The sequence below is a fragment of the Tinamus guttatus genome, unplaced genomic scaffold (assembly GCF_059628265.1).
Source record: "Tinamus guttatus ecotype Peru unplaced genomic scaffold, ASM5962826v1 Tinamus_guttatus_pri_ptg000168l, whole genome shotgun sequence".
Taxonomy (NCBI): Eukaryota; Metazoa; Chordata; class Aves; order Tinamiformes; family Tinamidae; genus Tinamus; species Tinamus guttatus.
In genome coordinates this window covers 405996-433848 of record NW_028288702.1, presented here as the reverse complement: position 1 = coordinate 433848, position 27853 = coordinate 405996, and the positions used below count along the sequence as shown (strand labels likewise).

Genomic DNA, 27853 nt, shown 5'->3' with positions numbered 1-27853 from the left:
TGCTTTGTTGCCCTTAAAGAACATGCCAAAAGACTATAAAATTAGAGAAGTCATCCTGGAAGAGCCACAGGTTTTGTACATAATGTTTTAATGGTCCTCTAGGCAGATTAAGCATTGTCCCCATACCCATTAGTTCTCTCTCCCCTTACAGGTTTTAAGTTTTGCTCAAAAAGAAGTCACACTTAAACCCAGCTGAGCAGCTGGGCTTTCAGGAGAAAGGTTCACTTCAGAGCTTCTACCAGTAAGTCCAGCTGACAACACGCTAGGCAGCTGCTAAATTTTATTTCTTGAGAAAAGCAACTCAGACTTGATTAATGATAATAATGTGAACTGGGTTCTACAAATCAACTCCAAGCAAATTAAGAAATGTTTGGAACTGGCTCTTATTTCTGCCTTGTATTCAAAAGGAAATAGGGAGTAATACTTTGTTATAATTGCAGGTAAATAGTGCCACGGGGAAAAATGAGTGACTTAGGGTCATTTAGTCCATCCACTGTTTCAATACAGATTAATAGCTTGAAAATATTTCCAATATAAGGTGCTTCTAAAGCATTTATTGACTTGTTGTATTTCTTACACAGCTAGATGCTTGAACTGTACTCTGTTTCTTAGCCTGAATTGTCCAGAGTAAAGTTTTTATGTTAACTATCACACTATTAAATACACTTTTTGATATTCTTTCTGTAATTGAGGTGAACTGGTAGTATTTCTATTTTGCCTGAATATGGAACACACAGATGTTTCAGAACATCCTTTATTCAATGCATTTTGGAGTTAGAGAAAGGCTAAGTTATTTGCATAAAGGGAACCTTAGCAAGTCAACAATATTGAGAGCGCTGTGGTCACAGAAGTGTGGAATGGACCCAGTGCTAATGCATATAAAGAGAGTACTGGAAAACTTCTAAGCTTCTAGCTTCACTGACTCCAGTATGGAATGTGCTTCTTTATACTCTTCAGCTTCTTCCAATTCTTTTTCATTTTCCTGGAATTAAAAAGAGCCTTTGAGTACTTCATAACTGACATATGACTAAATATAAGAAGGAAACCATGAAGCAAAAAGGTTACATCAAAACTGAGAACATCAGTTCTACATGATTCAAAGCACAGGTTTAAAGTATAATGGCAGTCATGTGCGAGTAGACCTATGTGTGCCTTTATCTATTAAATAAATACTCAAAAACAAGTACATCAGCATTGGAACCAATGTCAGTAGAACTCAGAACAAGAGTACGAGTAGGAAAAAAGCTTAAGCTTTTTTAAACATACTTTAAAGTCATATTAATTAAAAAATGAAGGTAAGGTAAAAACAGAAATAAAGTCAGCTGCAAGAAAGCAAGTCTCTTAGACTTCTGAATTCTTGAAAGAAAATGTAACCCCTCTGTGCTTGCATTTCTCAATTTAAATTTGCATGCCCGGTTGTACAGATTCATAGCATCCAGTATAAATAACTTCTGCATCCCCCAATGCTAACTGTCATGTTAACAAGTTTTTGGCATGACAAAAGGAGCCCAATCCTGGCAATACTAAACATCTCTTTTGGAAAGCACTAGGGACATGTCCCCTTGAGGTGATATTCCTTTGAAAAGAGAGTCCTAACTGATCATTGTTACATTTTAACAATCAGGTGTCAGAGGCTTAACTTGCAGTGTGTAGTATCAGCTCCATGGTAACATTTACAGATGTAGCAGAATTTTTGGTGAAAAATCAGCTCTTAAAGTGAGCATGATAATCTCCAAAAGCTTATTTTAGTTAACCTGAAACTATTTGTGCAAGATACTATTTATTCATATTCTACAAATGGAGCACTAATGCCCACCTCACTAATAAATCACATAAGCACTATGCAGCACAGACTTCTGCTGCTGTTTGTTTGTTTGTTTGTTTCATTTGTCCATAGCAAAGTAAATGTTTAGCAAAGTATTTTTGAATGTTTCAGGTCACTAGAAGAGTATTATATATATTCCCACCGAAGGAGGGATAAGCAGGTAAACTATTTTACCTGAATGTGTAATAAGCTCAGTACTTACTTAAGTGCATTGTTAGGGATATATTCCATTAAAGGCCATTTCTAGCATTGTAACACACACACTTTTGCATACTGCAGACCAAGTCTGCATAGATGGTTATGCAAAATGGAATACTGGTATGTTATAGGATGCCAGTCTTGGAACCTGTAAGTAATTTGCAGGTTTTTTTTTACAGGTAAATTTAAGTTTATTATACTTAAATTATGCTGCAGACTAAACATGTTTATACAGCTTCAGCAGAGAAAGAACACTGCATTGTATGAGGTGTCAGTATGTGAGAAGCAGCTTTTGGGGCGGTACTTACTAATAGTTGAGTGAGATCTGAGCGTGCAACTTCTAGTCTGCGCTGGCAGTCCGGGATCATCATGCGTGATTCTTGCAAAATCTCGATCTGTGAAAAGTGGAAGCCAATGAAACGAGAACATATTCCAGAGAGTTTTACTTTTTAAAAGGAGCTTTTACTTTGAAAACTCAGTAGCTCAGTCATCATCTAGGAACTTCAGGACAGTTGCATATTTTCTGCATTGGCTTTTTTTATTAAAATGTACTGACTTTGCATAATTGCTTAAAATTCTGTTCATGTATATTAAGATTTTACAAGACACTTCATTTTCCTTTGTGTTTAATTAAATACATTTTTAAGTGGAGAAAAAAAAAGTATTTAGAATATTTTTCCTTTAGAAAGAAGTAATACTACCTAGTAAGGTTTCCATATAACATTTGTTTAAAAAGGCTATTTAGAACAAACTTTCTCCTGCTGTCATGAAGCAGCTTCATCCAAAATGGGATCAGCTGATTATATAAATATCTCCTGCATCTTTTGGGTAATAAAGAAAAACAGTGTTCAGATAATACCACATAGAGATAATTACTGCATGAAAAAAGTTATTGATCACATTGTGTGCACACTGCAGGAGTCTGACTGAAAGACAAAGGTAAAGAAAAATGAAAAGCAAAGACTAGCAGGCTCATATTTTTGATGCTTATCATACATAAAAAGTTATTACTTATCCTTGTGCTTCATTTCAGGAGAAAGATTATTCTCACCGTGCACTTTGAACAAAATTACTAAACTGGCACCCCACTGAATTTTATAGAGGAATGGTTAGAGAGCCGTGGACATGGCTGCCCAGCAGGCCTGCTCAATTCGGGCTTTCAGGTTTCAGTGAAAGAACAAAGGGACTGCTAACTAGGAGATAAGGAAGTAGACCAAGGTCAGAGGGAATAAAAGAGCTGTTGAACTAAAAGGATGAGCTAAACAAGTAAGGGGAGCTGTAAGGGTCTTAGTTAGATCATTGTCTACCAATTAGGAGCCTGTGTAATTACATCACTAACTGCTAGAATCATATAAATGTACTGCATGTAAGCTAATAAACGAAGTCAGTTCCAGCTTCTATGAAGTTGTTGTCTGGCATTCCTGACCCGCTCCAAGCTGCAACAAGTGGCGCCCGAACAGGGACAAGATTCCAAACAGGGACTTGGCACAACGGTGCGGGATTCCAGAGGACGACGTACAGGTGCAGCCGAGTGATCTGACCAAGAAGGTGGACCGGAGCGGGTAAGCCGGCCGTGAATGCGCACACGGGAAGACGGTGTGGGGTAACGGTTAGAAGCAGAACTCCCAGTGTACGTGCACATGGAGCGAGAAGCTGCTGTGCAGCTGCTGCTGGACTTATTAGCAAAAAGGGAGGCAGCAGTGAGCATGAAGAAACTGCATGAGCTGATTAAGTGGGCGAGAGAGAAAGGCCACTTAAAAGAGCCGCAGCTTGTTTTCAGCGTGACGGAGTGGCGTGAGATAGTGAGTTCCCTATGGGAAGCCACTCTGGAGGGCAGCAAAACTGCCGAAGAGTTGGGTCATACCTGACGTGAAGTGACGAATCAACTAAAGGCCATGCTAGCTGAAAAGAAAATGGTAGCCGCAGCGACGCAGATGCTGCAAGGGGAAGATCCAGCAGCTACCCATAACGCTGCGCCGCGAGGTGCTCCTGGACAGGGAGCGGTGGGTACCCCGTGTAAGTCTCCTCGTGAACTGGTGGAAAGTGTGGAGAAGGACCGCCAGCAGTCACCCAGTCGACCAATGGAGCCGCCAGTGCCGCCCACAGCTCCGCCGCTCTCTGCGTGGGAGACCGGAGAACGGCCATTGATGACCCTCTGCAAGCTTTTGATCTGGTGCAGAGAGAATGGGTTCAAAGCCGAGTCCCACCTAGTATTCAAATCTGATGTGAAAGCCAAAAGGAAAGTGGCCGTCGGAGCCACGGCAGCCTTTGCGAGCACTTCAGGACCGGGACTGCCATGCCACCGAAAACCGCTGGTGTTTGGAGATCCATTGCCAACGCCCCTGCCCACGTCCTCGCCTGCGGCACCTGCACCGTCTGTGCCCCCGCTTCCGGACCCGCCTCGTCACGCCTGAAGAACGGCCTGGCTGGGTCCAGGACTTGTTAGACCACCTTGAAGAAAAAAGAAGGGGGGCCGGGGAAGAGAAGGCGAATGAGATCAAGGAGACTTATGTTGCTGAGGGCTTGACAACAGCCGGGGGGGGAGGTGCAGGGGATTTGATTTGTCTTTTAAAGTGGGGGTTGAAGAATTGTAATGCTTTAAGTGAGGACAGAAACTGTTATTAGCGCTATTATTTCTATTTGCTATGTTCATCTTTATTATGTGTTGTATCCTTTGTATATTGATGCTGACACAAGGTATGGTTGAAAGGTGGAAATTTGTACGATCCGTAGAGTCATAAAACTATTGTACAAAACAGAACCCAAGACCTTGAGAAAGAAGATGTTTGCCTGCCCAGGCTGAGAGATAAGGAGCACGGAGGCGGCTGCTCAGCCAGGCTCACAGCCGACCTCCTCCGAAAGCAGTTGAAGGGGGCTGCTCGACCAGGCTTGTAGCCAACTTAACTGCAAACATCCTCTAAACTAGTTTGATGGTCAAAACACACGAGAGGGAGGGAGATGAGAAAGGCAGGACCCTCAGACTGACGCCTGGGACAATTTACTGGTATGCGCACCTGCGCACCCAGGAGGGAAGGTTATGTGACTGAAGGCGGAGTTTGTCCGCCCCCCCGATCTGCCTGCTGGCATGTACTGGCCCTACGTGGCAGGATGCACTGGGCTGAAACAGACAGTACGGAGAGAGGAGGGGGCGAGACTCCTGACACTGAGGCCTACGTTGTCTCTGCGGGGACGCCCGCCGAGTTAGGAGCCTGTCAGCAACCCTCTAATCTGCCAACTCGAGAGAATGTTCAGTCTCAGTATCCCGCCGACAAGTATTAACTCAAGAGTAATTATTCATACTTTGCTTCTTTAATGTGCTTTTAAATTTTTGAGATTACCCCAGGACGGCCTAGTCCCTCTGATGGTCAAACACAGGGCTGGGCTAAAGGGAGCCCTGACAGAAGTAAAGTCGGGTCCATGTAAGGTGATGCTGAGAGACTGGAACACGGGAAAATGGACGGGACCTTTGGACTTGATAATCTGGGGAAAAGGGTATGTTTGTGCTGTTACAGATACTGGAACCAGATGGGTGCCAGCAAAATGGGTGAGACCTTGGCTGGAAGCAAACTCGCATCCATCAGACATAGCAGGCAAGCAGCTGGTACCCTAGCTGTGGAAAGTGTGAGCCTGCAGAAGAACAACATGGGAGGAAGAAGCGTTCTCTACTACCAAGCAGGCCTTGCTGGTGCAAAAGAAAAAGGGGGAATTATAGAGGAATGGTTAGAGAGCCGTGGACATGGCTGCCCAGCAGGCCTGCTCAATTCGGGCTTTCAGGTTTCAGTGAAAGAACAAAGGGACTGCTAACTAGGAGATAAGGAAGTAGACCAAGGTCAGGGCGAATAAAAGAGCTGTTGAACTAAAAGGATGAGCTAAACAAGTAAGGGGAGCTGTAAGGGTCTTAGTTAGATCATTGTCTACCAATTAGGAGCCTGTGTAATTACATCACTAACTGCTAGAATCATATAAATGTACTGCATGTAAGCTAATAAACGAAGTCAGTTCCAGCTTCTATGAAGTTGTTGTCTGGCATTCCTGACCCGCTCCAAGCTGCAACAGAATTTGAATATCCTGCCTCCACCTACAGAAAACAACTTCAGATTTATACAAGGGAACACTTATTTCATGGAACATTTCTGGACCTCAAATCTATCCACTGAAAAGGTGTGCAGAGTTGATCAGTAATGTTAAATCTACGTAGATATGAAAATCAGTTAGTTAGACATTAAAGTACTAAAACACTTCTGCATTCAGGATAACCAGCAACAGAAGCCTTTCACTTTAAATGTCATCCCTGCGTTGCATATTCCTTTCACTGTTAATGCTGGAGGGTTTGGGAGCACTGAAGGGAACACTGGTCTCTTGAAGGAAGATGAGCTATGACTAAGAATTTATTTATTTATGCATAGAGGAAGTCCTTTTATAATAAAACATTTTCATCATGCATGTATGTGTTACTGCTCAAATTCTTAGTTCAAGCCGTTTTTGAAATAATTTTCCATTTTTGTTTTGGACTTCATTTCAGACAGCCTTAGATAAATAATGAAGCAAGAGAGAGATTGCAAATGCTAGCAACAACAGAAAAAAAAAGTTAAGCATCCCCAAGCTGCAGTTCTTGACAGCATTATCACTTTAAGCATCGGTATTAGGTTGTATTAAAAATAATCACTCTGCATATTACACTGTGAGAAGTGAATGAATAAAAGCTTCTATAGAATACTTCTATGTAATATAGTGTGCCACAAACTGTACAAGATGATGCCTTCTGCCTTATGGAGTACTACTTTGTTCTGTAAAAATACCTCCAGGGCTGAGTATCCAATACTGACTGCCCTGGGCTGCTCCTGCTAACCTGCTGGGCACTGTGAGATAATGTGGAAAGCAATAACTCATTTTATATAACCCATCAAGGAGCTATCTGGGAAGGGAAGGATAACCTGGAATCTGCAAGCTGTAGTCCTGCCTTCTGCAAGAAAAGAACATAAAACTACCCAAATCACTCAGTTTGAAACAGAATTTACAGAGATCTGAAGGGGTACCTGAGTTTTATTTGCCTGCTGTTCTGCAATATTAAATGTTTTTTTTTTTTTTTAAAAAGAAAGATAATTCTTAGAACTTCTATGTCCAGTAGGTGCAAACAGTTGGAGAACAGAAGTAGTTAGAGAACCAGGCAGTACTAAACTACTGAACTCACTACTCAGATTTCGGTAACTTTTGCATAACTAGCTTTTTTTTTTTTTTTTCCCTCCCAATAATCATCTTTAACAAAATAATCCTAGGTAGATCATTTACTGTTACAAATCTATATAATAAAGTGAAGTCAAAAGCTTGAACAGTTAGATAGACTTTAAGATTGAACTTATAAAAAAGCATTTGCTTTCCAAATTCCATAAAAATTAAACAGCAGCCCTACTAGTCAAGAAGCCCAGAAACTTTCTAGCCAAATTCTAGTTAGTTTAACTAACAAGCAGGTTACAGAGGAAGTTACTATATGAGAATGATCTAACTTTGAAAAGAACCACAAATATCTGCAAGGTTACTGTGAATTACAACACCAAATAAAAGTATTAAAAACTGGAATAACTGAAGTGCATCTAAATAAAGTATTAAGAGAAAAAAAAAAGTAAAGCACAAAAATATATGTGAAGACAAGCAAACTGGATTTGTTGTCAATAATCAGAAGAGCTATTGTGACTACACTGCCATCCCAATTCTTTCTTACGTATTGAAAAGCCAGTATAAGAAATCTCTTCAAAAAGCTGAATTTCTAGTCAATTCTCTTTCTGTATTGAAGGATTTCTACTAAGAAGCCTGGCACCTTTCAAAAGAAAGCGGTCTGCTTATATTTGATTGCTGGTGTGTATATAACAAAACTCAATGTGTATTTTTCTTACATTGAATTAAATGTCAAGAACTGGTATCTTAATACCTTATCAATAGTCTTCTATGTCTTTCCCATAAGTTTCAGATTGCATTGACAGATAACACCGAACAGAAACGCCAGATACAAACTACAGATCCACCTAACACTCACTTAAGTGGAAGTGTACCATTAAAAATAAATACACATTGAAAATAAGCCCAAAGGCCAAACACAACTCGGTGACAAACACCTGAGGACACAATGTCTGAGGTCTAAACAACTTAGATTTTAGCAGGTCCCACAGTAAGAAAGTTCAAAGTCAGTAGTTCAACTTATCAAGGCAGATTAGAGTGCTCAAAGGAGGGAAGAATCTCTAATTTAGGATCATCCAAGCACTTATATTAAAACATCAATTTTTTGAAAGTTTAAGAATATGTTTAGAAGAGAAATAAATACTACTGTTTAAAAGCACCAATACCAAGTATTCTGCAACAGGAAGCAATTTCCTTCAGCCTGACGCATATAGTAGGAGCAACAAGCTTGATCAGCTTCAAAAAAGATGGAAGCTGATTTTTTCTTCCTTGTTTTCCTGTAGAGCAGAGAAGTGAACCCAGTTACAAAAGAAATGAACCTTCTCTCATCCCACTGTTTGCTAAACTTTTAAAGAGACAAATCTGTACTAGTTAAGGACACTATCCAAATACATAAGTGAAACATCAGACTCCTTGTTAGCATTTTCCCTGCCTCTTTACCTGAGCAGCTAGAGCTACCAAGGTCAGATTATTAAGCAGAGGTCACCCATTCTTAGGGAAAACCCAAGGGGTTATGAAAGAAATCACACTGCAGTGAAACTACATGTTTCACCTCATCTGTGACAAGTGTGCCTCTTCTTTCTGAGCCTTTAAGTTCAGCACAACTTAAAATATTTACACCTTTCAGAGTATAACGTGTGCTAAAAGAATGATAAAGATGTCCTTGGAGGTATTAATTGTTTTCAAAATGAATTCAGGCAAACACTGAATGAATTGGGACTGATCACTTAAGAAGCTTTTGCCACAGTTCTAAAAATACCTTCAAATAGTATGTTACAATCCTTTCCACTGCAAAGGTTCAAAACCTCTGCTGCTCCTGACTTTGATGAGGTTTTGCATTTCAGCAAGGATGAAAAATAGCAAATAGCAATAGCAAATAGCCGGATGACTGGGGGACACTAAAAATGGGGATTGCATTCATTAGCTCTGGTGAGCATCTGCACATCTTCAAAGACTGCTATTTCTGCAGCCTCTTGGAGTCAGTCAGCAATCGGGCAGAAACAACTCACGTCTATAAATACAATGTTTTCTGCAAATTCTACATTTGTGTTTCTTTCCATGTTATAATGAAAACAAGACAGGCCAAGACATTGACAACAAGACATTGACAACTGAATTTATTCAGGAATTTGTTGTAGCTTCTTCTAAAAGGTTTCTTCTTAACTTATTTTTGTTAGTTTTTTATTTTCAGGTTCTTAAACCTATCCTTCCACTGTTCTAATTCACAGTTTCTGTGAAGATTTAAGTGAATATATCTGGAAAATGCTCATGGGGAGGGAGAAGCATGGTTAAAAGTTAACAAATTTGCTTGGGAGAAACAAACACTCAGACACGCCAAACTTCTATAAAGAAAATAAACAACCCTCCCCAACCTCCCTTCTTTCAGTGACAAGGAAACCTGACATTCCCTCTCCTTCCAAAAGCCCATAGACCAACTGCCTGCAACCACCCACTGTCCTTTGTGGGCAACCTGTCAGGAAAAATTCCACCTATGGTAACTGTGACTCTAAATGAACCTTTGGAGCACATGAAACTGCAACAAGCACATTTCCAGCGAGTGACCCCAACAACTCCAACAGCTGCTAGGAGTTAACCTACCCATTGCTCTCTGTGCCCATGATTTTTACCAAACACACGCTAGCTACTGGGAGCTAACAGACATTTCACAGTAACATTAATATTTACCACCGAGCACTTAATTAATCTAATTTATCTAGAACAGTTCTTTTCAGGTGCTTGGCATTTTTGAGGAATAGTGCTCATGATGGCTTCCTACTCAATGGTAGTGATAGCCATCCCATCACCAAGTGCCAAATTGCCATATAATTTAATATTTTGGAGGAAAGGAAGTTTCTTCAAATGCAAGTTATGATTTTTACAATTAACAGAATTTTTAGTCTAGGGTTCATATGACAGGAGTCTGGAAAGAGGTACAAGATATTATCTTATTTAAGGATGACTATGATTAAAACAAAACAAAGAAGAAAAAAACTAACAAGCTTAATTTACCTGCTTCTTAATTCCATAATCATCACATGCTTCAGCTTTCATTTTTTCAATCTTTTCTTCTTGCTGTTTTGCTTCTTTTTCATACATAACTTTTTCTTTTGCCAGCCTGCAATTAAAACAAGTGACTGTGTTAATTTGCTCCGTTACAGTAAAAGGTTACCCCACTGAAAATAAAACAAAAAAAACTTGAAAGCTGCAGTCCTCTGAGATATTAGAGTTTTTACAAAGAAAGGCTGTTTAACATTTCAAAGAATTGAATCTATGAAATACTGCATTTAGCTATTATGTACAGTAGTTCTTGTAACAATATTTTCAATAATAATATTTTTATTTTCAAGGTTCCATGTAGAGTATCCTAAAAAGTTGCCTTGTAGATCTGGATGACAGCTAATGAAGAAGAAAGCTATCTTTGTATCAAAAAAAAAAATCACATCATAGGAAGCTGAAACAAGCTCAATATTAAGAGGTCTGCAAAGGCAACATTGCTTTCCTTAGCTTTTACAGCAGCTTTTGTCAGAGCTTCCCAGTATCATCCAGGCTTTGAAAGTTTTGCACTTGCTGAATAATGCCACTAATGGCACCAAGCACAGCCCCTCAGGAGACAGATGATAAGGTGACATTCTTCTCAGCAGTAACTTTTAAAAAAAAGTGAAAAGAAACAGCAGTTTCAGGCTCACAGACTACAATCTCAATATTTTTTTCCTCATTGCAATTACATGTCATGCCATTAAATACAATATTTCATATACTAGTTTTGGCACAAAATACTAAAACTTTCCCAAATAACATGATAGCTTCATAGCCTTGTGGGTCCTTTGAGTACTTGCTGGGTTTGTGTTGATGGTAGTTTTGGAGACAAAAGTAGCATTTCTGTAATTTACCTCATAGTAATTTTCTTTATGAACTATTTTTCAAAGGGAAAGAAATCTGAATTTTAATCCTAATGATGGATCCATGTTTGGAAGCAGGATCCTTTTTGTTAACAAGTGTACATTTCAGAGTAATGGTTTTTTTTTTCTATCTTTTTTTCTTGCATTTCCTGTAGAGAAGAACACAGCAAGCTGATAAGAATATGTCCAACAAATTTCTGGTGCTACTGAAAAGAAATAAAAAAATGCCTTGAAAGTAATGTTTGAGGTTATTAAGGAAATGCAGACCCTGAATGCCTATAAAAATACACAAGCTAAGAAAATTTGTAGGTCTTAAAATGTCGATAAAAGCAATAATGAGGTTCAATCTCGTGAGACTAGCAGGATTTTATCTGACTTCAATATGCAAGGTAATTTCTGTTTCAGAAGCTAAGTGAGGGTTTTTTCCACAGGCTCAGTCAAAAACAGCAACTGATAAACATAAAAAAAATCTGAAGGTCAGAAGAGAATATTAAGATAGTCTAGACTGATGCTCTGTAGTAATTTTTGCACAGTAATTCCACGTTCATATACCTACATGCTGGAATACATAATGCCTTTCGGATCTGGAGAAGGATTAAGCAATTCCTGGCTGGTGCTTTCAAGACAAAAACAAACACCTAGATTCTAATACAAATATGAGTGTTCACCAAAGAAAATTCTTCCCCTAAGAAGAACAAGGGTCAGATTAGCCTATATTAGATAAAATTGTTTAAGTGGGAGAACTTACCAGTCAAAAGAATGTAACCAGAGGCAAGAAGCAAAGACTATATTATACAAATGAAAAGAGAATAAATAAAGGTCTTGTAAAGAGCTTCATGGTCACGTTAGCACATCAGAGCAAATTAATTCCTAATTTGTCACAGTTAAGCGCTTCACTAGGAGAGCTGCTGGGGATGGACAGCTCAGAACAATGCTGGGGCAATGGGAACATTTCGTGAACTACAACTGCAGATGGAGCACCCAGGAATGCTTGAAATACTTGAAAAAATAATCCCAGAGCATGTTCTAATACTGGAACACCAGGTACTCCTGCCTGCTTTTAGCAGAGCTTATATCACATCTCAAATTGTTTTGCCCAGAGAGCTTCATGCTGCGGTACCGTGTGGTTTGCAACGCGGGCACTTTCGGGCAGTTTCTAGAAGACAGCCAAGTACCAGCTTTGGAATGTACTACCAGGGAAAGACAGCTGCCTAATTACTACTAATAAAGACACTAAATCAGTGGCTGTAATTTCGAGTACTGGAACTAGTATTAGCATCAGCAATTATTGATTTAATAGAGAATGAGTTAATTGTTTGATCAAGGTTGCTTGATTTAATTCCACACAGTATGATTTGCTTTACTATTTTTAGGTTCCAAAAAAGTTAATTCAGAGACAACTGATTTTTTGAATGAGGACAGCAAATTCCCTCAAGGGTGTGTGCATGCAGCAATAAAAAGCAGCTTTTATGTGCATCCACTTATTATAATGTGTCTGCTATTAAAACAAAAGATGACTTAATCCCAAATTCAAGTTTTAGTGATGGATTTTCATTTTTAGCTAAAATAACAGCCACTGTATGTTTGTCATTACTTACATTTTCACATTATATTTCCATTTTCACATCTCTGCACACTAACTTTGCAAGATGAATGCCATTCAAATCTGTTTGCTTTTATCAAAAGGGAAAGCATGACGCATTCTGGCCCACTTCAGAAATAAACTGCTCAGTGATTTTTGTGTCTACCTTTTTCAGAGCTGTATCCCTAAGAATTATATATATGTATTGATTTATCTACTTCCCTTTTTCTGTACTGATTGTATATTTTAGAGGCAGAATTTGAGGCATTCCCCAAAAGGGTCATGAGAATATTAACAAATCCTGGAAACATTATATGAAACCTGGGAAAGAGGCTATATTAAATCATTATCTTTCTTTCAAAAAAAAAAAAAAAAGTAAAATTTTATAGTGGAGTAATATTATCCTTCAGTCACCTCTTCCTAATAATTTTAACAGAGGTCTACACAAAAGTACCTGCAAGACACTTCCCTTCCTCTCCTCAAGATTCTGGCTTTTCAAAAAAGTTCTAATATACTGAAACAGAACCTTTGTATGTGGTGTGAATTTGCAGTGACCAGAGTAAAAGTAGCTCACTAGTCTTGGAAAATAGCCAGACCCTAAGTTGTTGCACTTCAAATGCACAAATCATTCATGGTTTAAAAAGCAAAAACAAGAGAGGAAAAAAAAAGTACCACACACAACCATAAAAATCTCTGCAGACATAACTCCAGCAGACATTACACACAATGTGATAAGAAATGGAAGCTGCAGTATGTAGCAAAAGTGTTTTTAATTATATAATCTAAAATCAAGAAAGGGAACAATGTAGATTGCTGATCATAGCTGCAGTTGCCATACTTAACAAACCTTTATCCTATAACAGGTGATTCCTTAAAATATGCTTATGCTTTAAGATAAATCCTACATTTAGTCTTATTTCAGCTGCCCAATATTCTGCACACTGCAATAGCTTTTAAATAAGCCCAACTTCTCACCAAGTACAGCTGCATATTTCAAGGCAGGGGGCTTTAAGAAATAGTCAGCTTTGTGGCCACTAGTCTCCAATCTGATTGCCTAAGTTTGGAATCTAAAACTCTATTTTTGGATTTTTTCTTCTTCAGTGAAAAACAGTGAGCCTGTTTTTCAGCAGTACACTATAAACAGAACTTGGATGGACATTGATAGGAGAGAAAGGTACTCAACACTCCTTTAAAAGGAACAAAATCTAGAATTTCTATTTTGTCAGTGAAATTAAGATGTTTTTTCTTCAGGTGCTCTAAATAAAACATTTTGGCACTACAACACACATCTCAGCTGCCTTAAAATGCAATTGTATTTTTCTTCTAAAAAGCAGCTATGAAAGTTGACATATATATGATAATTAAGTGGAATTTAGGTTGCCGGTATAAGAACAGAATTTCAATTGAAGCAGGAGTAACTTAAAATGTTTAAAAGAAGAAAGAAAAAGAAAAAACATGGGACAGTTAACACCAAAATAAAGCCTCATAAAGCACATTATAAGGCAAAGGTAACACATTTATTAGTGAACTGAACTGGCCGTGAAAGTAAGCACTACTGTGGTTTGACAATTCCTTCCAAAAAGTCACTAGTCACTGTTGCCTCTCCTCAAACTCAAAGAAGTAGGAAAGCAGGATTCGTTTTGTGCCTTGCATCTCTTGGGTAGACCTGGATATTGAGATATACTTTATACAGATGAAAACTGAAATACGACTTCATGTAGTTGGAAACAAGGTTACTGTTAGCTTTTAACTTGAAATATTTCACAGAAGCCTGACATTGCCTATGCACATTTCTTGAATTCTTCATGGAGATTATTTTTTCCATTGCATCTCACACTTAGTGTATAAGACAAGAATCTTTCCAGTCTCATTTACTATGTGCAAAGTTTGTTTGCACAAAAATATAAAAAGCATCGCGGAGTAATGGAGGGAAGTACAGAAATAAGCACTTATTTTGCTCTTTCATCGTGTCCCCAGCCCTCTGACCCCAAACTGTTTTTATCCCAGAAACTGGTTTGTTGATGATACGCAGTTAGTCCAGTGAGAGGTATTACCTGCAACTTGTCTCTGCCTTTTCTATTTGTAGAGAGTGATGTCAAATATGCTCCAATTTCTGTCTCCAGGCCTGTGACAGTTCTAAACTACAGCCAGTTTTATTTTTATACCAACATTATAAATCCAGCCATTTGCAATCCAGCTGCATGCTCATTAGCTGCGAACCGTAGCAGTTCAGCTCATTTCTGCTCATTCTACTAATCTGCTGTCTTTACTCCATTTATTTGCCACTTTTGCTGCTGCTCCTCCACAAAACACAACACTGCCCCTTCTAAGATTAATTGATCATCAATTTAATCCTAATTTGGACCAAGTCAGGTGGTAAATGGACCACTTTTGCTTGATTGTTAGTGAAACATGTGCAAGCACATTGATAAATTTTGATTATTTATCAATTACTACCAAATGAAGTAAATCTATTGAATAAATTCTAGCCTGATTGCTATAATAGAGTTTGAAAATATAGCTATTGATAATGATTCTCACTAATAGTCTTTTTTGACTGCAGTTGCTGGGTTGTTGGCACGACAACAAAGAATTCATTTTTCATAACATCAGCTGCGTATGCCTCAGCAATCCTTCATTAATCAGTTACATTATGGGGCTGCTCCTCCATAATGTGTGTTGCTTTGCTCAGAAAGCCTAAAATACTTTGTCATATTTTATGTCAATTACCAGCAATTTTAATATCCTTCCATCAAGGCATCTTTTAATAGTTAGCATATGCTACAGTAAGTGTTTTAACGCTCCTTGAGATGAGCTCCTTGCACATATGGTTGTGTTTCGTAATGCTGTCTTTGGAATGCAAATAACAAAACAACAGGCTAATGAAAAAACGTCCCTTGATCTTAATTTCTTATTGCACAGGCTAAGTCACTTAGATGAAGGGTGGAGCTGAGCTTATTTTAAATGAAACTGCCAGTGTGTTTTCCCAAAGTTAATGGAAAAGCAGCTCTCTGGAAAATGGAAAAAAGAATTAGACTCGACACACATTCAACTACTCTAATACTGTATTTTTGAGCCATGTAGCCAGTGCCAGTTCAAATGACAAAACTAAATTACTGTTGTCATTTTATTAAGGGTATCTGCCGTGTAAGGAGCTAACTCAAATGTGCAAAACTGTAGAAAAGCCAGGCACAGTATTTTTAACTTCCAAAGAGGAGAAAGGAAGCAGTGGCGATGCTTCATTTTACTTTGCACTGTGACTGCAGGTCTTGCCCAAGGTCACACTTTAGTAAATGTGCACCCAGAGCTGTTGCAGAATTATAAATGGTCTCGAATAGAGGCCACTGTTCATTGAATTCTATTTCGGTAGAAGAACATACTATCACTGAATAAGACAGATTTCTTTATTAGGTGCATGAAAATAATTTTTCTTCAGACATAAATAAGCCATTATTCGAACTTGGTGAAAATGTTTTAAAACACTGATTAATATCTGGGTTTGTACAATACATAAAAGGGTTGTTGGTTACTGACATTTATTTTATATAACATTAGCTTATTCTCATACTTCAAGTCCCCATCTATAATAGTTCTTTTCAACCTTCAGACCTCCCCATAAATTTTTAATCGAAGATTATCATGTAGCTGATTTAAATCTTCTGACAACAAGCTTGCTTTACTTAGTTATCTTTCATGCACCCTAAAGCAGAAATCTACATCCCCAGAAGTTGTGAAAAATAGCCAAAACAAAACCATGAGTATTTTACTAGCCTTTCCCAATCTTTCAGAATGAAAAAGAACAAACATAAGATCCAATTATGCTAGACCTTGACTTCACCACTCCAGTGGTGGCCAGAGTTAACTATAAGGAAAAGACTATAAAGAAACAAATCAGGTCTAAAGTGTCATTTCCTGTAGTATTCTTGCCTACAGAAATCAAATTAGGGACTAAGCACTGAAGAACAAAACCAGCCCATCGATGTTTAACAGAGAGTAGGTCAGCTCCTGACTGTGGCTACGGCCCTTCTAAAATCCTTTACATCTTTGACTTGCACAACACTTAACAGTGAATTCCACAATCTGTGTGTTCTGTGGAGGACAGAAAAATAATAATAATAAAAAAAAAATCTTACCGCTTCAAAAAAAACCAACCTAAAACCACAAGGACAGCAGTGCTTGACAGAATCCTGAGACAGAAAAAGGAACAAGTCACCTTCTACGTACCTTCTCTATACCATCACCATCTGCTTTCTCACCTCTTCCTTCCTCTGCTCGCTCTCTTCCCTCAAGCTGAGGAGGGAAGTTTCACAAAACCAGCTCAAGACAAACAGCTCATGGCTGCGGAGGGGAGATCTGCTTCCTCCCCTCCTCTACTAATGCCCAGAACATCCTTCCCTGGGCCACTTCACTCCAAACCAGAAGGAAACAAATACAGCAAGAAAAAAAAGCTGATAAAAAAAGCCCCTGTGTTCAGCAATTGGACCAGCTCAGTAAAAGGTCTGTCTAGCCCCACAACAGGGAAGGAGAGGTGGGAGGGAAGGAAATGAGGTCTTCTGATTCAGGATGGCACTGATTTCTCAAGAGACTTCACTCCTAGCCCATCTAGGGTGCAGTTTTGCAAGTGGAACTCCTGCCTGCATCCAAAAGAGCCCCAAACTCCCCTCCCTTCTCTTTCCCCAAAGGACACATGCTTCTATCCTCTCCCTTGGGGATCAGCCCCAGGATCATCTCCTGCAGTTGCATCCTTTGCACTAGCAACAAAACTGTCTTTCTGAGATCAGCGGATCAAAGGAAGGTCACATAGCTTATCTGAAAGCTGACAGCTGAACACGTGTGGACAGGCAGCCACAGCGGGACACCTGCTTTGGTGTTGTTTTGTCTGTTAGGCAAGAAGGAGTTTTGGGGTGCAGGATGCCTGCACTTCTACCTCTACTGGGTAGAAGTTCCACCTTTCTGAGCCTCAGTCACACACAAAACTAAGAGTGAATGCCCAGAATAAAAATAGCATAAGAACAGTGCAAACAAAAACAAGTATTCTTGGTATATTCTCCACTGTCCTCCAGAAATATCCAAACCAAGCTCAACCTGAGCTAGAGTGGTACCTATAAATGTATAGTCTCTGATGCTACTCTCAAGCATCAGTAAAATAACATTAGAAACACTTCCCTGTCTGGACTGAGCAATCTTAGCTGAACTTTGAAGAAGGTTTTGTATTTGCGGTGGGAAAAGGAAGGAAAAAAAATCTCAATTTTGTTATTGAATACTTTCACCATTAAAGGATATGCATGCATTAATCATGATATATTAGCATTTACCAAGGATTTAACCTAAACAAACAGAAAGCCCAAAGCTGACAGCATGTATTGCTTAGATAATGAAATATCTATGTTGACTTAGTTCAAATTTAAAAATCGGTAATAGTATAAGCCATGCAAGGTACAGCTTTTCTTCTTTCTTTTTACTTAGCATAGTTGTCGCATGGTCAATTCCATGCATTACTAACACACACAATTATACTATCAATTGCAATAACGGTGGTGCTGTGCTGACATACAGAGCTTCAAACAACAGGCCCCAAATCTGCCAATTGCTAATGCATCTTCTTGGTTTCAGGGAGCTGCACAAGGACACATTATAGAGCCAGGGCTTAAGACAAAAAGTCAAAGAAGGAAGGAATACAATATAATATTTGGAGCACTTATTACTAATTGCTGTATTTTCTTAGCCACAAGTAACTGCTACTTTCCCAAATGGAGATGATCTTAAGGTATGCCTTCATTTTCTTGACAGAGACAAAGCCATCACAAAAGATAAACCTTCTCTTTTAAGAGTCAAGATGTAAGCACAGACAATAAGTATTATTTTTAGCCCCTCCTACATCTACTGCTCGCAAACCTGAGTTACCATGACATTTTCAGTTTAACTTTACAGGTTTTGGATTCAATTAGAGATGACTACTGCAAAGCAGTTGTATTTTTAAGTTAGATCATTAATTTAAAGATGACTTATTTTGCATCTTCTTTTATTAATAAAAAAGGACAAATTATACCTTTTACTTAAAATTTTCTTGAATCTCCAGGAGATTCACATTCTGTCCCTGTCTCTCAACACAGTTTTCTTTCTGTTCTTGCAATACATTCCTGCAGATTTTATTAAATCCTTGCCATAGCAAGAGAAGTTCCCATTTTCCCCTTGTTGAGAGAGTCTGCTTGCCAAGGGTAGGACTGGACACCCTCAGGAGTATGGAGGGGGAGAGGGAGCAAGGAATGGAATTCAGCAAATCCAACTGGAATGGAAGCTCTTAAGTTGTATACTCTCAAAGCTGGGTGCCAAGGTGGGACAAGGTCTGCAGACACTGTAGGAAGGAACTTGGATGGACTGGGGACAAAGAAGAGAGAGAAGACTGCAGGAGGAAAACCAAAAGGATGTTTGGAAAGGCTGGGAAAAGAAGTAAAAAGTTTATCAGCTCACTGCAAAAGGATTCTGGAGTGGCCAAAACAACAACAAAAAGAGAATAGCATGTGATAAAATTGGAGAGAAACAGGCAGTTAGGAAATGCTGAGGAGCAAGAAAAAGTCATTCCCACAGAAGGAAGGGGAAGAAACAGGGGGGCCTCCGTGGTGGTGACAATCAGGCTTACCACAGATCACTACTTCAAGTTCCCTTCTGTAACCCCCCAAGGCAGTTACCTCCAGGCAATATCTTTGCTTTGCAGAAAAGACACAGAACCTACTTCACAAATGCCACTTCTCCCCTCTACACAGTGTTAGAAATAGAATAGTCCCAGAAAACTGGGCAACATAGTGGATTTGTTACCGCAATGGTTTGCTACACACACAGACAATTCACATGGATGGGGGTAGAAATTTAATGCAGCTTAAAGAAAATACAATAGGCCTCAATCCTGAATGAGATTTGCACTTATACTATGCATATAACAATAGCATTTTAACTCAAAAGTCAAGCCAGGATGGACCATGGTCATTAGTGTAGTTGTAACATATCTTTTTATGCAAGATGCTATCATATATTTAATATTTTTTTCTATAAGTTTTTCTCTAGATCCACCATCTAACCTAGCATACAAAAGTAATTATTTTTAACTATTTTATCCTCAGTTGCATGTGTGGCCCCCACGTCATGGGATAAGAATCCTACAGAAAAAGTATGTCCAATGACAAATGACTGCACAACATGTATGTATAATGGCACCAAACTAGGGTTGCCAAGCAACTGGAACTACAGTTTTCACAGCTTTAGAAAAATGGCTGAAAGGATTTATTAAAGTTGCAAAGTTGGTCTCGAATACATGCATGCCCAAATTAAGAAAACCCTCTTTCCTTTCCAAAGAATTATTGCACAGCATCACCACTGACAGTGGTGATAATCCCGGTGTGCCATATCTTTCTGCCAATTAGGATAAAAACTTCAATGGATTAGTGTGGTCAATGTGGACATGAACAGGAGTTTTTCCAGAGGGGACACAGAAACAATGAGATGCCAGAACCATGCACTTCACTAGAGCTTTAGAGGCTTCCCCTTCTCCCCCCCTTTTTTTTTTTAGAAGGGGTAATGAGATGGAAGAGGGAGTGCAAAGAGTGTTTTAAAGCTCTGATCATTACTTATTTAAATTTTGAGATACTTTCAAAAGAGAATCAATTTTCAGGTCAGGACTGCTCAAAGTTTTTTTTTTTTTTTTTTTTTTTTTTTTTTTTTAAGTGGGAGAGAAGAATCAGTGTAATGTTAAATTATCAGCAGATACTTTGCTCTTCCTGAAACTTTAAGATGTTTAAGATGTTTGCAGCCACTGTTTAATATTACTGCAACTTGCATGCATTGAAAAACACAGAAATGTGTATTTTGTTTCTGGAGACCATAGTGCCAGCCTTCAACTTCCCTTCGACCAATTATCTGGATTGCTGACTATTCGAGCCATGGACGTTAACTGAGGCAGCCTTGTGTATAAGCAGTTGCACCATTTTCACAGCCAGTTCACATAAAGCAGTTTTTATATTGAAGAGAGTCCAAGTTAATAAGAGCAAAGGACCTACGTAGCCTTCATACGCAGGGCCAACTCAGGACTTTCCATCTCTGATCCTGAAGCCAGGAGCACGACAAAAGGTATTGAAAGCACACTAAAGTAGTTCAGGACCACAACAAGCAAGTTTGACCAACACTGAAGCCAAATTTACAATTCAGCTGGTGCCAGCCCTGGAGAGCAGCTGCGCAAGCTCCTGGGCTGAGAGGGGTTATTTATTTTGGATCTCATGCCACAGAAACACAGAGCCATCTTGAATCCAGCAGGGCACGCAATATATTCACTCTCTTGGGTGCACAGCACACACATGTTAAATAGCTCACTCACGCTGACTCAGCAGAGCTGAGTATCTCTATGGAACATTCTCCAACACGGACACAGTTAGGACAGCCCGGCCCTACCCACCATCTCAGTTGGTGGGCCGTTGTTGCATATAATCTTCTATTTGCAACTGGAATAAGGAAAGGAGACTTCAATTTTTTATCCATATAGAGGTGGTCAGAATCAAAGTTGGGGCCCATGACTGATGGGAAACAAGTAGGAAAGTGATGATAATTCTTATGTTGGACAGGAGGCTGAAGGGAAAAAAAAAAAGTGATTTGCACCAGAAATCTCATACATAGGTGAAGTGTTGCTAGTTTGGAGCCCAACATTAGACATTTGTGGAAAATACATTTCAAGCACAACTATTTGTTTTAAGTTATGAACGTCATCTCTTCCATGTCCTTTCACTTCTAATTGTGAAGTTCCTTGGTTAACCAAGAAAATAAACCATTTTTTTTTCTTTGAATAGCAAGAGTCACCACATACCTAAAGAAAGAGTTGCATCCAGCAGTACATGATTTGCACATACTATTGTATCCTGAATTAACCAAAAACTTCATTAAAAAGCTATATTTATATTTCAAAGGATGCTGTCCTATTTAACTTTCAGAGCTTTCTGCATTTAGAAAAAAAAATGCAGTAAAGTTGCTTGGCACTGGGATGATACTTAAACAAAACACTGCATTCCTACAGGAAAGGAGTCGAGCAAGGCAGGCAGGAGACCTGTGTGGATGGGCAGGGAGCTGTTGGGTAAACTTAATGAGAAAAAGAGCACGTACGTACTGTGGAAGAAGGGCCAGGTCACATGGGAAGAATATAGGAACATTGTCAGAGAATGCAGGGATGCAGCGAGGAAGGCCAAGGCCCGTTTGGAACTAGAGTTAGTGAGAGACGTCAGGGACAACAGGAAGGGCTTCTATAAATACATCAGCAGCAAGAGGAAGGCAAGGGAAAATGTTAGTCAGCTGCTGAATGGGGAGGGTGCCTTGGTGGCAGAGGATGCAGAGAAGGCAGAGTTACTAAATGCCTTCATTGCCTCAGTCTTTACTGCTAAGGCCTGTCCCCACGAACTACAGAGCCTGGAGACAAGAGAGAGAACCAGGAGAAAGGAGGACTTTCCGCTGGTCGAGGAGGACTGGGTTAGGGATTATTTAGGCAGCCTGGGTGTCTATAAATCTATGGGCCCGGATGGGATGCACCCAAGAGTGCTGAGGGAACTGGCGGGGGTCACTGCTCAGCCGCTCTCCATCATCTTCGAGAGATCATGGAGGGCGGGGAGGTGCCGGGGGACTGGAAAAAACTAACGTCACTCCAGTCTTCAAAAAGGGCAAGAGGGAGGAGCCGGGAAACTGCAGGCAGGTCAGCCTCACCTCTGTCCCTGGAAAGGTGATGGAGCAGCTCATCCTAGAGACCATCTCTAGGCATGTCAAGGAAAAGAAGGTGATCAGGAGCAGTCAGCATGGATTCACCAAGGGGAAGTCGTGCCTGACAAACCTGATAGCCTTCTACAATGAGGTGACCGGCTGGATGGACGATGGGAGAGCTGTGGATGTTGTCTACCTCGACTTCAGCAAGGCTTTCGACACCGTCTCCCATAACATCCTCATGGGGAAGCTCCGGAAGGGTGGACTGGACGAGTGGACAGTGAGGTGGATTGAGGACTGGCTGGATGGCAGAGCCCAGAGGGTGGTGATAAACGGGGCCGAGTCTTGTTGGAGGCCTGTGGCCAGTGGTGTCCCGCAGGGGTCAGTACTGGGCCCAGTGCTCTTCAACTTGTTCATCAATGACTTGGACGAGGGCACAGAGTGCACCCTCAGCAAGTTTGCAGATGACACCAACCTGGGAGGAGTGGCCGACACTCCCGAGGGCTGCGCTGCCATTCAGAGGAACCCGGACAGGATGGAGAGTTGGGCAGAGAGGAACCTCATGAGGTTCAACAAGGACGAGTGCAGGGTCCCGCACCTGGGGAGGAATAACTCCAGGCACCAGTACAGACTAGGGGTTGAACTGCTGGAAAGCAGCTCCGCGGAGAGGGATTTGGGAGCCCTGGGTGACAACAGGTTGCCCATGAGGCAGAAGTGTGCCCTCGTGGCCAGGAAGGTCAATGGGCTCCTGGCCTGCATCAGAAGGAGTGTTGCCAGCAGGGCGAGGGAGGGGATCCTGCCCCTCTGCTCAGCTCTGGTGAGGCCACATCTGGAGTAGTGGGGGCAGTTCTGGGCTCCACAGTACAAGAGGAACGTGGAGCTTCTAGAGAGGGTCCAGCATAGGGCCACAAAGATGATTAAGGGACTGGAGCATCTATCGTATGAGGAAAGACTGAGCGAGCTGGGCCTGTTTAGTCTGGAGAAGAGAAGGCTGAGAGGAGACTTGATCAACATGTTCAAGTACCTGAGGGGTGATTGTAGGGAGGATGGGGCCAGGCTCTTCTCCGTGGTGGCCAGTGACAGGACAAGGGGTAATGGGTGCAAGTTGAAACACAGGCAGTTCCACCTCCATGTGAGGAAGAACTTCTTTCCTGTGAGGGTGCCAGAGCCCTGGACCAGGCTGCCCAGAGAGGCTGTGGCATCTCCTTCCCTGGAGATCTTCCAAACCTGCCTGGTCACCACCCTGTGCCACATGCTCTGGGTGTCCCTGCTGGAGCAGGGGGGTTGGACTAGATGATCTCTAGAGGTCCCTCCCAACCTCAACCATTCTGGGATTCTGTGAAAATTCAAAAACAGTATCAATGTCAGCACTGCAGGCAAAAGAACAGTCTGGGGAAGATGCTGTAGTTTTAGAAAGGTGGTTTGAGAAAGGGCTGCTTCACAAGAATCAATACAGTCTCCCCATAGGTTCGTGATGTAAAATTCTATAATCAAGGCTTGTAGATTTGTAATTATGGTATGTCAGCCACATTTAGTCAAGAGTGTTAAAATATTGTTAAACTAACACAATTGTAATGTGATTTGTCTTAGTCTCATTCTAATCTACTGATGTCACCTTCATTTAATCAGATAGAAACTATGGGCAAATGTCAGTGCGATTTTCACACATCCCAACTTACTTTGTTCACAGTAGTTTTTAAAACCATTGCCAATCTGAAATGGATATAAGATGCTTTTCTTTATTCTTTTTCTTTTTTTTTTTCCTCTGCTCTATTAACTCATTATCTAGCTGGTTATCTGAGCTTGGATTTACTGAGAATAAGACTCCTCTGAGATAAATAAATTACTTATAAGGGTGCAAAGCACAAATATAATTAGCATTATTATTATGCTCATCTTTTTTTTTTTTTTTTTGTATGATTGGCTAACAAAAGTCACTGAGAGCCTGGCTATCAAATTTATCAGAAAAGGCAAAAGGTTCTCCCCTCTGCTAGTTCAGTTTTTTTTAACATTAAAATATAATAGTGTAAGAAACACTAAATATGCAAATCATCCATGACCTACAGAAGACTCTCTTTTGAGAGAGCTGCTCAGAGAATCTATGCTATCTGGATAGAAAGAAATACTTAACAGGATATTTAACAGGAAGTTGCTCGTCTTTGTTTTTAGTTTGGGAAAAGTGGTAAATTATGAGATTAAGAAAAGACAAATGAAAATACCAATACCTAAAAGTTCAATAAAACCTTATCATTCTTTTCCCCATCTTTACCCTGAAAGTTGAGAGCACTTGAAAACCACTATTAGGAGAGACACGGACTTTTCTAAATCATGAATTCATGAAAAAAATAGGGCAAATTAACTGAAATGTTAAGTCAGTGGCCTTATGGCACATTTAATAAGCCTCAATGTGGGTCCCCTCGCATGACGACTAAATAAAGATATCTTAGCTTTTTGGAATCCTAAATTACAACTAAACTCCACTCCCAAATGAGAGGATATTATTAAAATTCCCAAGTTGACTCAAGTTACATGTGCTCCCATTGTAAATAACATTTTTGAGGCTCTTTGGAGACCATTCAATAAGTCTCCAACTTTTTCTTCTGTTCACTTAAACTCAGAAATAACATTGGAGTGAACATGCATCATTTTTTCTGTTCAATGATAACAACAACAGACCATTGTGATGACCTGTTCATAGAGATCTTGGTTTATTTAGGGTGCTGTTTCAAGTCCTTGAGGGAAGGATAGGAGGAATATGGTATTTTTTTCTAGCAGGCACAACTATGTCCATGAGAGACTCCCAAACTGAGAGGTCCTCATTTATGAGGGCCAGGTGTTCGCTAAAAAGATGAAGACCAGCAGTAGTCCGGTTGTCTGTGCAGCTGTCACAGACCCAGAAGCTACTGCTGTCAACATCTAGGCAAGTTAGATCTGGAAAAGCTCCATGTGCCACACACACACATTTAGGCCACATCTAGGTCCATGTGCAAGATCTATTATTTCTATTAAAATATTACACAATGTATAAAATGTTTAATCTCAGGACTATATTACTGAAATAAAAATGGGATTTTAAGAGAGTAGCATTAGAGAGATGAAAGTATTCAGTCATACTATAATTTAAAATCATTGCAATGAAATGCTAAATTAATCAATGTGAATGAGAGAGAGAGAGTCTCACTAGAGTCAGAATTCCTACCCTACCATCCAAGAAATTACAGTCAGCAGCACTCAACAATTTTGGGTAGGGTAAATAAATAAAAATGTGGCTTGAAAGACCTCATTATGCTTGTTTCATCAATCAAATCATACTCCGGATACATGTATGATTTGGACATGAAGACTCCTGTAATGTCATCAGAGGAGATTATGTCACTCCATGCACTTCCACGTCCTTCCCTTTCCTCCTACTAGATCTTTGGGCAAAGCAGCTGGAACACAAAGGAAACTTCCAGTTCTCACTCAGAGATGGCAGGCTAGAAGATGTGATGAGGAAAAAGCATTGTGCAGGCAACTGCTGTAATAATTTCTTACTAATAATTTCTTACTAAATGATGTTCATCTGAAGTGCTATTACATAGTTTTAATGAGAACTGTGTGCTACTATCAAACAGCAGCGATAGGCCAGAGTATAGAAACTTCTACAAGCTACTAAAGTACAGCTGTGTTTTATTAGATGAAACAGTTCTCTCAGAAATATCTGCCCACAAATAAACTTTGTGTTTGGGTATCAGGAAGAACATACAGACTGAGAAAATGCTAATACAAATAATTCTAGTTTTCCTGCACTTCAGAATATTTTAACTATAAACACTGACACAAAGCACAAGCCACTTACAAATGCAAATATGATGTTTACAGTGTTCCTGTCCAGTGTAGGCACTAAGTATAATGCAAGGTAATGAAGGGGATGCAAAGCAGGAGGCAGTCACTGAAGCACTAAATCAAACTTCACTGACGTTTCCTGGTTTATAAATAAACACATGTTCACACACAAGTTTATGTACAGCAACAGAAAAGGACAGTATAATCCATTTCTTGTCTGCAGCTATATTTGAGAACCACTCCCCATTTTAAGCTTAGGAACTTGAGATGACTTTATCTGGCATAAACATAATGATAAAATCCATATCCATTTTCCTCTTCCACTCCTGAGTCCAGCCCTTCAAGCATAATCAGGTATGAGAAAACATGCTTCTTACTGTCAGCAGTATCTATCTAGCCGACATTAAACAAGCCATAAGCAGGGAACAGGCCTATTAGCATCCTGACCTGGCACTAATAACAACCCTCACTCCTGCCCGCACCTGAGTCAGTGCAGGCTTTGTAGGACCCAGCCTTAATGAACCTCGCTATGAACAAAATAGCTAATATCAAAGCCCAATGCTTTGATAGTCACAGTAGGAGGGATAAACTGCAACTTTTCTTAAAAGCAAGGACTAGGTTAAAATCGAATGGACCCTCTAGTATAACATTTACCAGTTTTGCAGTGTGTGCGTGGGGATGACAAACACCCCACTTGTTGCAGCTTGGAGCGGGTCAGGAATGCCAGACATCAACTTCATAGAAGCTGGAACTGACTTCGTTTATTAGCTTTTCATGCAGTACATTTATATGATTCTTAACAATTAGTGATGTAATTACACAGGCTCCTAATTGGTAGACAATGATCTAACTCAGACCCTTACAGCCCCCCTTACTTGTTTAGCTCATCCTTTTAGTTCAACAGCTCTTTTATTCCCTCTGACCTTGGTCTACTTTCTTATCTCCTAGTTAGCACTCCCTTTGTTCTTTCACTGAAACCTGAAGGCTGGAATTGAGCAGGCCTGCTGGGCAGCCATGTACGCGGCTCTCTAGCCATCCCTCTACACCCACTCATCATTTTGGAGCTAACCGCAGCTCTTCCACGTTTGGGTCAAATGCTCAAGACTTTCGGGATTCGCGAAGCATCGGGCAGGGCAGCTCTGCACCCCGCGGGGCAGCTCGGCCGCCCGTGGCTCTCGAGGCCGTAGAGAGCACAGAGCCCGCACTGAGCTACGCTCCCGGGAGAGCCCGGGAGCCGCCGGAGCACGGACGCCCGTCGCGCATCCCGTCCCACCGCCAAACGCGCCCGGCCCGGCGCCCCCGCCCAGCCCCGCGGGACCATCGCCGCCGGCGCGGCAGGACCGGCCGCACTCGGCGCGGGCGGCAAAGGCCGCCGAGCTCGCCCAAGGGCCGCGTTCCCCCGCACCCCTCGGAGGCAAACCCCACCTGCCTCGCCTCGCCTCGCCTCGCCTCGCCTCGCCTCGCCCCGCCCCGCCCCGCCCCGCCCCGCCCCGCAGCCCGGGTGGCTCCCGCGTGGCCAGCATCGGAAGGAAGCGACACCACACGCACCCACCGCCTCACGACGCCAGACTTGATCTTGATCTGCCTGAGGCGCGGGTCGGCCATGGCGCCGGGGGCGCGGAGTGG

General features: G+C 40.7%; 1 protein-coding gene across 1 annotated transcript; it reads right to left on the bottom strand.

Moving 5' to 3' along the window:
• Positions 1-71: 71 nt before the first annotated feature.
• LOC104567066 (tubulin-specific chaperone A) lies at positions 72-27853 on the bottom strand. The gene is made up of 4 exons (XM_088522833.1): positions 27780-27853; positions 10205-10310; positions 2332-2418; positions 72-982 (listed from the first exon to the last, which is right to left on the bottom strand). The coding sequence occupies exons 1-4, from the start codon at positions 27830-27832 to the stop codon at positions 902-904; spliced, it is 327 nt and encodes a 108-aa protein (XP_088378959.1). The 5' UTR covers positions 27833-27853; the 3' UTR covers positions 72-901.

Coding starts and splice junctions, on each gene's coding strand:
- LOC104567066 (XM_088522833.1), bottom strand. CDS start 27,832: ATGGCCGACCCGCGCCTCAGGCAGATCAAGATCAAGTCTGGCGTCGTG. Junction 10,311..27,779: donor AAGTCTGGCGTCGTGAGGCG/GTGGGTGCGTGT, acceptor TTTTAATTGCAG/GCTGGCAAAAGAAAAAGTTA. Junction 983..2,331: donor CAGATCTCACTCAACTATTA/GTAAGTACCGCC, acceptor TTTTAATTCCAG/GAAAATGAAAAAGAATTGGA.